This window comes from Microtus ochrogaster, chromosome 2 (assembly GCF_000317375.1).
Source record: "Microtus ochrogaster isolate Prairie Vole_2 chromosome 2, MicOch1.0, whole genome shotgun sequence".
Taxonomy (NCBI): domain Eukaryota; kingdom Metazoa; phylum Chordata; class Mammalia; order Rodentia; family Cricetidae; genus Microtus; species Microtus ochrogaster.
Genome location: NC_022010.1, coordinates 66,143,553 through 66,154,676, shown reverse-complemented (window position 1 = coordinate 66,154,676; position 11,124 = coordinate 66,143,553). Strand labels below are relative to the sequence as shown.

General features: G+C 37.4%; 1 protein-coding gene across 1 annotated transcript in view; it reads right to left on the bottom strand.

Moving 5' to 3' along the window:
- Senp7 (SUMO specific peptidase 7) overlaps positions 1 to 11,124 on the bottom strand; it is a 110,039-nt gene that overhangs the window by 49,331 nt on the left and 49,584 nt on the right. Inside the window, exon 6 of the mRNA XM_026787658.1 lies at positions 4,216 to 4,407. Within this exon, the coding sequence (XP_026643459.1) occupies positions 4,216 to 4,407 (192 nt within the window). The remainder of the gene's footprint in view (positions 1 to 4,215; positions 4,408 to 11,124) is intronic.

Here is an 11,124-nt window from a genome sequence, read left to right as displayed (position 1 = left end):
GGGGGGGCTGGAGAGATGTCTCAGTGGTTGGAAGCGTTAGCTGCTCTTCCAGAGGATCGGGGTTCAATTCCCAGCACCCACATACCAGCTCACAACTACCAACTCCAGTTCCAAGGGACCTGACACCTTTACACAGACAGCTATGCAGGCAAAACACCAGTGCATATTTAAAAAAAGAAAGAAAGAAAGAAAATGTTTTTCCAAGAAAAAAATCTAAAAGGCAATGGCTTCTCTCCAAAAAAATTAACAATGGCTGGTGAGGTCACAGACCCTAGAGAAGAACCTACTATTATCATTTTCCTAAGCCAGTATGATTTTTAACTACATTCTAAATGTTTATCATAATATCCACAGATGAGTGTGGTTCTCACTCCTCATCAGAGAAGCTTCTTTTTGCAGCAGATAGAGACCATTTACAAAGCCAAGACTTGTTGACAGAGGTTTCTGTACCTCCTAATCCCACAGCCGTTCAGTCCTAAAGAACCACACAGAGACCTACATTAATTATAAAACTGGTTGCTCTATGAGCTCAGGCTTTCTTATTAACTCTTATATCTTACATTAAGCCGTAATTCTTGTCTGTGTTTTTGCCATGTGACTTGGTACCTTTATCCGAGAGGCATTCTCATCTTGCTTCCTCTGCATTTGGGTGATGACTGCAGACTGAGCCTTTCCTCTTCCCAGAATTCTCCTATTCTGATCATCCCGCCTATACTTCCTGCCTTGCTCCTGGCCAATCAGCATTTTATTAAACCAATACAAGTGACAAATCTTTACAGGGTACAGGACAGAGAACAAACAAGGGGTGCCCAATACCTACTGATGAATGTACAATCAACCCCTACACCTAAGGCTCAAGGAACATGATAAAAGGAAGCCAAAAGGCTATAAAAACCAGAGGATTAGAACTTCTGCTGCTGCAAGATATCTTCTCCATCCATGTGACAGGTAAAATATACCCATGAAATTCAACAATATGGCTGCCTAAACTAGATCTGAACAAAGACACCACCAGTACAAATGCTAATGTGAAAAACGGAAATCTCACAAGATCCTTCCCCAGATGAAGTGCTACAAGCAACTGATGTCTGCTGAGAGAAAGAGTTTTAGTATTTTCCGGGGATGAGCCACTATAGGTTATGCAATCCCATGTCACTAGCCCTAAACATATGTACACAAAAGAAACACTAATGACTGCGGTCAGGATGTAATGTATGACAGAAAAATGAATGAGTGAAAAATGAATAAATAAGAAAGACTAATGAATCCGCAGGTTACATTTATACATACATATGTGTGTATATATGTATAATATTATACAAAATAATAATAATTAAAGAAGAGGTCATGAATTTGAAGGAGTTAGAGAAAACAGAAGTAACTGGAATAATTGGGAAAAACAGGAATAATAACAATTGGGGAAAACAGGAATAATTGGAATAATTAAATGAATTAAAAAGGAAAGGAGAATGAGTAGCTAGAATAAATGTAAGGTTAAAATTATTCCAGACCTAATATAAAATGTAGTAATTAAGGTTTATATGTAAAAACAATGAAAATTGCCACGCTGAATAAGCAAATACACTACCTAAAGTAGATAATTTAAGGTCCCTGTTTATAAACAGCGTATTTCCTATCATTTCTCGATTTCTGATTATTTTATTCCCCACATACTTCTACTCCAGTTGTCTGTAACAAGGAGTATAACCGTCCTCGGCAGGATAAGGCTAAAGCAGAGCTTTCAATCTTCATGTAACACTTGCTCACATGCATCATGGCGTGCACCTTGGTTTCTATGGCTACAGCCTGCACGCCTCCACCCACAACTAAGCTTGCACTGATGCTCCATATAACAAGGGCTAGCATGTTCTCATGTTCTTTACAATGACAGACCAATAATAACAATAATTAGGACAGACTGTCTCTGGGAAGCTCTAAATACTTTCTACATACCCATGAAGAGGGTGGTTAAAACACATGCCTATGTTCCGTATAGTCTGTGTTCATCTTGTATCACACAGTTGTATTGGGACATATCTACTAAAGTGATGGCATAGCTCTAAGTCAATCCATTCCCACTAAGTACTCTGAATTCTCCTTTCAAAATGACTCATTTTAAGAAAAGAGGAAAGGAAAGTTTCACTTGCAAAATAATGTGATAAATGCATTTCTAAAATCTCTAATTATATATTCAATAATAATATTGAAATTCTTTTTTTAATTAAATTTTTGTTATATTTGTTTTATTTTATGTGCTTGAGTATTTTGCTTGTATGTATGTCTGTGTGCCAGTTGAGTGCCTGGTGTTCAAGAAAGTCAGAAGAGGGCATTTGATCCCCTGAAACTAGAGTTATGGGTGGTTGTAAACTGTATGTGGGTGCTGGGAACCCAACCCAAGTCCTGTAGGTGCTCTCAAGCCCAACACTGAAACACTTATTGGAGAAGGGACAATTTTTAGAAGAGGCTGTCTGGCTAGCTTTAATTGTCAACTTGATATAATCTAGAATAATAATGGGAAGAGTGCCTCAATGAAGTCCTGTTTACTCTGGGTAAGCCTGTGGGCACATTTGTGGCAGATGGTCTTAATCGTGTCAACTTCTATGAAAGGCACCATTCCATAGGCTAGGGGTCCTGAGCTATGTAAGGGTAAGAAAAGCAAGCTGGCCGGGCGATGGTGGCGCACGCCTTTAATCCCAGCACTCAAGAAGCAGAGGCAGGCGGATCTCTGTGAGTTCAAGACCAGCCTGGTCTACAGAGCTAGTTCCAGGACAGGCTCCAAAGCCACAGAGAAACCCTGTCTCAAAAAACCAAAAAAAAAAAAAAAAAAAAAAAAAAAAAAAAAAAAAAAAAAAAAAAAAAAGCTGAACACACATGAGCATACATGTGTTTATTTTTCTCTGGTCTTGACTATGGATGTGGTGTGATAAGCTGAACACAAGCAAGCATGCATGAACATACATGCACTTATTTTCCCTGGTCTGGCCTGTGGATGTGCTGTGATAAGCTGCTCCAAGTCCCTGTCACTGTGACTTACCCACAATGATGGACTATAACCTGGAATTATGAACTAAAAGTAAACCTTTTTCCAGGAGATCCCGTCACAGCAACAGAAAGGAATAGAACAGAGACTAATTACAAAAGTTATTTTTGATACTTCAAGAATCAGAACACAAATATGAAAAATTCAGAAGTTCATAAGAAATAAGAAGTTTTTAAAAGATACAAGTTGTTAAAAAATGTTAAGAAACTTGTTACAAGTCTTTAATGGGGGAACCGTAAGTTTGAGGTTTACAGTGAAAATATAACCTTGAAGATGATACTTAGGGGGAACATTATTACCAGAAGAAATTTCGCTGAAACAAAAGCTCTGATTTCTACAGACTAAAAGCAGGAAATAAGTTTGACTATTCTACAGCAAGTGAACATTTAAAAAATCTAGAAGTCAAACTTGGTGGTGTACACAGTAAGCCCAGCAATCAAGACAAAGGGTCACAAGTTTAAGACCTGGGCTACAGAACAGAAATTCTCTCAAAAAAAAAAAAATTTCGTTGGATTTCTTTATTTGGGCATCTTCTGACTTTTTTGACAAAGTAGTACAGTAAGCTGCATTTGTTAACATCTATCTATTTTTAAGTAGTATAGTAAGCTGTACTTGTTAAAGGAATTCAGCTATTGCAAATCATTCGTGATAGCATTGTGTTCACCAATTTGTTCAATAAATATCTATCAAGCACTAAAAGCAAGGTTCAGTTTTCCTGGTATAAGCATGATGAGTAAACACGGACGGACAGATGGATGGATGGATGGATGGATGGATGGATGGATGGATGGATGGATGGACAGATGGACAAGTGGGTTGATGGATATGAATTCACAGAGAAATGTGCAGACAGGTGGAAGGATAAACAGGAAGGGAAAAGAAAAGAGAAGTGGAATTATTTCCATTATACCAAATAAATATATGATACTAAAACAGGTAACTAAAGCTTCATTCAGGGTTTGTATCCATGTTTTCAAAATACAAGAAGAGACTTTTGATTCTGATTATGAGCCATAAACTGCTGCTTCCAAAGCCATTCTACCCAGTGGGGGAAAGTCACAACAGCCATTAAAGCACATTTGTCTTACATTTACAATAATGTATCTGGGAGGAAAGATCAGGTACATGAGAATAAATAGATATATATATTTTAGTAAAGTTACCACTAGACATACCTTTCAGATAAAAAGCTCTTGTGATGATTTACATTCTGACAAGACTCTAAGCTGCCATCAGATGATGAAGAAAGTTGATCTGACTTCAGGTTGGCTGTACCACTCAAACTGGCCTCAGATATAGGTGGGACCTTTAAGTATTTTCTTCCTAACTCCGTTCGCAGGATATCCGTCAATATAACTCTGGGTATCCTGCCACATAGAATGACAAACACTGTACTGTACTAGAGTTTTTTTTGAGGGGGGATAGAAAAAGAAAAGAAAGAAATGTGCCCCATGAAGTTGAATTTTCAAACATTGTCACTTTAGTGCAAGTAAGCTCTTTTAGAATTGTAACAGTTAGAATTCAACACACGGAAACTCAAAATTTGGAGTAGATACAATCTTTTGTTTCTAAAACTACTGTTTCTTACAAATTATGGGACAGATTATCACCATGTGACTGTATCTTTAACTTTACTAACAAATACTATGGCAGTACTAAATGTTAACCAATTTTTCTCAAAAAAAAACTTTTTTCCAGTATTTATCAAAAACACATATCAGCACAAACTAATCCATGAAATCTATGTTTTCATTTAGCAGAAAGGTCCTTGATAAACACTTGTGATCACCAAATGATGAATGCTACATCCAATAAGAAAGACAACATTCAGATTATATCCACAGTAATGCTACATTCCACAAATGAAACAGTACTTATACTTACAGCAATGTTTATGTTAATATTATAATAGCAGCAAGTGAGTCAGCAGATAGGTTAAATGTTTAGAAATGTTTAGAAATAGGTTAAATATTTTTAAATATTTAAAGTTTTCTAAATTGGTGGACTCTATATCACATATACTGTATGTCTTTATGTCTTGTACCTTCATAATCAAAAACCAGGAGCAGAGTCGGCTTGATTACTCAGCTTCCATGGTGAAGGAGTGATGTGTCGCCACACTATAAAGATGTCCTCAAGACCACTTTCTGACTAGCACGTGCAAAGTCTAGGTTTGACTCCTGCGCACGAGATGGGGGAAAGATAACACTTGACCCGAGATTTTTCAAGTCAATTGTTTTCATTTGCCAGAGGCAGGGGAAGTTTGATTGTTTTTTTCTGTTTGTTTTTATTTTGTTTTGCTACTGTATTTTTAAAATACGTATTTAATTATTTTACTTGTGTATAGTGGAAAGTCAGCTGACCTGGATCTGGAGTTACAGATGGTTATAAGACACTTGATGTGGGTACTGGAAACCAAACCTGGGTCCTTTGCAAGAGCAGCAAATGTTCTTAAACACTAAGCCTTCTTTCTGGCCCCAACTACTGCTTTGTTTTATTTTGTTTTGTTTTAAGACATGTTCTCATTTTGTTGTCCAAGCAGGCCCCAATTTGAGAGTCAATCCATTTGGCTTCAGCCTCTCCAGTAGCAGGGTAAAGAGTACAGACAGGTGTTTGTTATCAACGGATAATTATCATTTTGTAAAGTGCTCTTGTTTCTCCTTTATCATATGCACCTACCTCCCCTTTACTATAACAAATATGTAGCTAACATACTTTGCTGATATTTTGTGGAAATAAGGGATATATTTTGAAAAGGATTAAGTACTTTTGCTTAATTAAAAAGGTCAACTTCACTGAATTTTGTTGAATATTCAGAAGTACTATTTACTTTTACTATGTGAAGACATTATGTTCCTTTCACTATATTCCAGACCATATAAGATGCAAGACCTTCAAGACCATGATAGTATACCCATTGAGACAGTTTACCTGAGCTAATGGGAGCTCACCAACTCTGGCCTGACCGAGAAGGAACCATCATAGGACCAAAAAACTGGACCCTCTGAATGTGGGCGACAGTTGTATGGTGGGGGCCAACTGTGGGGCCACTGGCAATCAGACCAGGATTTATCCCTACTGCTTTGTTCAGCTTTTTGGAACCCATTCTCTTTGGAGGGATACCTTGCCCAGCCTAGATATCGTGGGTTGGGCCTCGGTCCTGCCTTAAAGCAGTGTGCTATTTTGTTGACTCCCCATGGGAAGGAAGCCTTGCCCTCTCTGAGGAGTGAATGGGAGATGGGATGGGGGAAGGTGAGGGAAAGGAGGGAGCAGGAGGGGAGGGAGTGGGAACTGGGATTGGTATGTAAAATGAGAAAGGATAGGTTTTTTTTAACTAATTAATTAATTAAATTTTTTTTCAAAAAGATGAAGGATGTTAGAACTTTAGGACTAGTGAGATGGCTTGGAAACCCGAGTTCAATTCCCAGACTCACATCGACATTGCCCTCTGACCTCCACAGAGGTGCTGTAGTGTGTGCACGTGAGCAGTCCTCCCTCATCATTTACACATACACATAAATGACAAACAAAATCAGCCACAAATACTAACTGTAAATTAGTTTCTATTTTAAACACTGAGCAACCCAACCTCCCAATTCTTCTAAGTAGCTCTTTCCTGACTGCCTGCTGTCTTTGGGCATTTGCTTCTTTCATTCTGTAACAGTGAATTATGGGTAACTAAGTACTTCTCCAGGTAGGTACTTCAGGAAATCCTTGAATATCTATTTCTAGTACAACAACCATTAAAAAAAAAAAATAGTTACAATGGGGACTAGAGAGATGGCTCAGAGGTTAAGAACACTGGCTGTTTGCTCTTCCAGAGGTCCAGTATTCAATTCCCAGCAACCACATGGTGGCTCACAGCCATCTATAGTGAGATCTGGTGCCCTCTCCTGGTGTGCAGACACACATGCAGGCAGAACACTATGTACATAATAAATAAATCTTAAAAAAAAAAGAAATGCCGACTACCATTTCTTACCTCTGCTTAAGTATCTAACAATAGCATAATTTAAAAATGATGTCAAGTGTTCAGTACCTAAAATAAGCATTTTTCTTCCAAAATAAAGGGGTTATATACAAAGAATTTTAGTACTAAACAAGGCTGAAAAAGATAAACTGGCCTAAAAAAATCAGCAAGGAAAAAATATTGCTTAGAATGTTCTTTTGAATAATAAATGACTGTCCAATTCCTTCAGCTTGTTTGGAGTCACTGGCACAGAAGCACAGTTACTCACATACCTGACCCATCCATGTCAGCTGACCGCTGTGAGGGACATGGATCTGGCAGCTTCAGGAGGGACGCTCATGGAGTGGGAAGGAAGGACCAGACCCACCAGATGAACCCTGGTGGATGACAATGTAACTGAGGCTGCAGCCAGAGGCCCTCACATCCCACTCTCATGTTACTTGTGGTGTTAGGAGAGTTTGAAGAGAGAAAAAATCAGAAAAGGGAAACTGAAATTTTGGAAAGATAAACAAATGTAAGCTGAGTATGAAATGTAAATCAAATAACAAACTCAGAATTCCTTCCTAGAACAGAAAAACCAACATTCAAACAAAAATTATTTTAGAAGGGCTGGAGAGATGGCTCAGAGGTTAAGAGCACACTGGCTGCTCTTCCAGAGGTCCTGAGTTCAATTCCCGGCAACCACATGGTGGCTCACAACCACCTGTACTGAGATCTGACGCCCTCCTCTGGTGTGCGGGCATACATCGAGGCAGAATGTTGTATACATAATAAATAAATAAATCTTTAAAAAAAATTAATTTAGAAGATAAGACACCAAGTGCTACAAGTTGCATTTCCAGAGGTGCTACAGACCTTGAAGGTCCCCCAAGCTGTCAAAGGTTCAAGGCATAACCTGACATGTCCCTAACACTTTGCTTTTCAACCAGAAAGCACTCTACTACTATGAACAGATGCCACAAAACAAAATAAAGAATAACTAGAACACCAAAGATTAATGAACTATAAAAATATGTAGTAACGCCCAATTCCCATTTTACTGCAGATAAGAACATTATCACCCCAAGAGACACAGATTTTTTTCCTTTTGCAAAGCTAATTTTTAAGTGAATAAATTATCATACAATTAGAATATTACTGGCCTAAAAAAATCATAAGGTAATCACAGTATTTGGAGTATATTACACTTTTTGTTTCAAATGTATAATTTTTAAAAAAATAACAAATATGTAATTTAGATACATTCCAAGTATCAGTAACTCTCTTTAAAAGAATATTAATATATTATGTCCTATAATATTTCCCTAATAATCTCTGCTGAGTTTCTCCTATGTGTGTCCCACTTAGCTCCTACTGATCAAGGCTAATAAACACTTAGAAATTTCAACCAGGAAAACAGATGCGAATCACATGTGGAAATAAATTCCACAGAAAAGTGTCTTGTCTTTCAGAAAGAGTCAAACATACCAGAAGAATCACTGATTTTAAACACACCAGAAGAATCACTGATTTTAAACACGTGTTTTCTATTTGTCCTGTTAGTCAAACTGTCCCTACATAAAAGACAAAGTACGGGGCTGGAGAGATGGCTCAGTGGTTAAGAGCACTGACTATTCTTGCAGAGAACCTGGGGTTCAATTCCCAGTACCCACATGGCAGCTCACAACTGTCTGTAACTCCAAGATCTGACGCCCTCACACAGGCATACATGCAGGCAAAACACCAATGCACATGAAAAAATTATATATTTTTTAAAAAAATAAAACATACTTGATTCACTGTAGATAGATAGATGCCAGAATGAAAGCAAAATTTCTAATAAAAAGTCATTTCTGTAAATGAATACATAATTTTTGTTTATTTAAAAGTTAAACTTTAGAACAAAATTTAAAAGCAAAAGTATCTTTTTATTTTTCTGAAATAATATGTCCTAGCAGGGTAAAACTGAAAATAAGGCAAAAGGCCTCATGTCAAACTTCAGGCCAACTGAAGGAGATGCAAACCTCCTGCTGAAAACAGTGAGAACACATTTATCCAAAGTCGTACCCAAAAGAATTCTCCAATTTCTTTATTTGAGACTTGTAATCTCTTTTCCTGGTTGTCAACAAAATTACAGAGCCGAAAATTTATTCTGATGGAGAAAAATATGTATCACTAAAGTTTTGAAAATATAGCTCAGGTAAGATGTAATTGTTTTTTTATTCAGCAAATATTTATTTTATGCCTAGTATTGCACTAGGAAAAAAATAAAATGTAATGAAGTCCCTATTCTCATAAAGTTGACTGCCAAGGATACAAAGAAGCTAAAAAATTAAAATCTGAGTGCACTGATGAATAGGCTACCAAGCAGGATGAGAAGATGGGAGTCAAAGACACATGAACTCAGTGTTCAGAACCAGCGGAGATAAGTAAAAATGGAAAAGGAGATTGTTTACAAGATAAAAAAAAAGGAAGGAAATGTATGAAATGATACAAGGCATTCAGTGAGATATCAACAGTTCCTCAGCAACAACCAAACATGGAGGAGACACAGGCAAAGTGCCAAACTACAACTTTACCTTGATGGTTACGTGAACCTGCAGACAGATATAAACTAGTGAGTAGCAAGGAAGTCTGACTTTTAAATTAATATAAGGAATGACTTGATAAGAAAAAGTATGTATGCCCAGGAAGCCCAAACAAGTTACTATCATAATAATAAAAATACAACATTATTAGGGCTCAGACTGGAACGCTGGAAATAAACATGAAACATTATTTCAATATAGATTTATTTTGAAATCAAAATCACTAGACATAGTAAATGATGGGATGTAAGGGATGAAAAAAGTAGGGGAGGGAGTTAAGGGCCATTCCCAAGCTCTAATTTGCAGAACTGGGCATATGGGTGTGCCATTCCCTCAGACAGCAAAGTGACACAAATATAAGAATGAGTTAAGAATAAATTATGTTTGTAGTTTGGAATAAGTCTGAGTTTAGTTCACCTAGACCTTAGCAAAAGAGAACTGGATTAGTGAAGCATGATTAATAAAAACTCAGGGTCAGAAATTGGGGTTCAACCTGAAGATAAGAAAAGCACAACAGCCAGCCACTGGCTCTTACCTCAAACTCAGTTCAAAAATGGCAATCCTGCCTCGGGGAATCTCAGAGGGAGACTGTCTGAGAGCTGTCTTCCCCCTTCTTATATTCCTCCCTAGGGCTGGGACTAAAGGTGTGTGCCATTATGGCTACTGAGATTAAAGGTGTGTGTTACTATAATCTGGTCTGTAAGGCTAACCAGTGGGACTGTTTTACTCAGATCTTCAGGCAGTCTTTATTAAAATACAGTTGAAAACGCCACTACAGATTAGCTGGATGCCAGGAACTGAATTGGAGAGGGACGGAGAAGAAGAGGGAGAGAGCTAGAGTCTTAAAAGAACTCGTTACACTAAGGCTTCAGGAACACATCATTTAGTTGGTAACAATTCTTGGGGAAAACTATTCTTCAGAAAGAACGGAACACTACACAGTTGTGGGAAAGTATGGCGGTAGAGGGCACTAATGATTTTGTTGTCATTTAGAGGAAATTTTAAGCTTTCTTCCAAAACAGTCAGAAATACTATTAAAGTCATTCTTCTAATTATGTATCAGCACTGTTAAGAGATTACTTTTCCAATATTTCAAAAGATTGATACTAGATATCAAAACACTAAGAACAAATCAATTTAAAATTATATAAATTTATATCCTGTTTTAAAGTTAAATTTCTACCAAATATGATTTATTAGGACAGTCTCAGTAAACATTTCATGATTTTATCCTTTAAAAGAATTCCATTTTAAATTTACTATGCTATTGTTTTATGCATATGAATGTTTTGCCTGCATGTATGGTTGTGCAACATGTCTATGCACAGTGTTCACTAAGGCCAGAAGAGGGCAACAGATACCCTGGAACTGGAGTGACAATTATAAGCCACTACATGGTGCTGAGGATCCAAAGCAGGACCTCTGAAAGAGTAGCCAGTGCTCTCAATTACTGAGCCACCTTCGAGCCCCAAATTTTCTTTATTTAATATCTGTGTGTGGTGTGTGGTGTGTGTGTGTGTGTGTGTGTGTGTGTGTGTGTGTGTGTG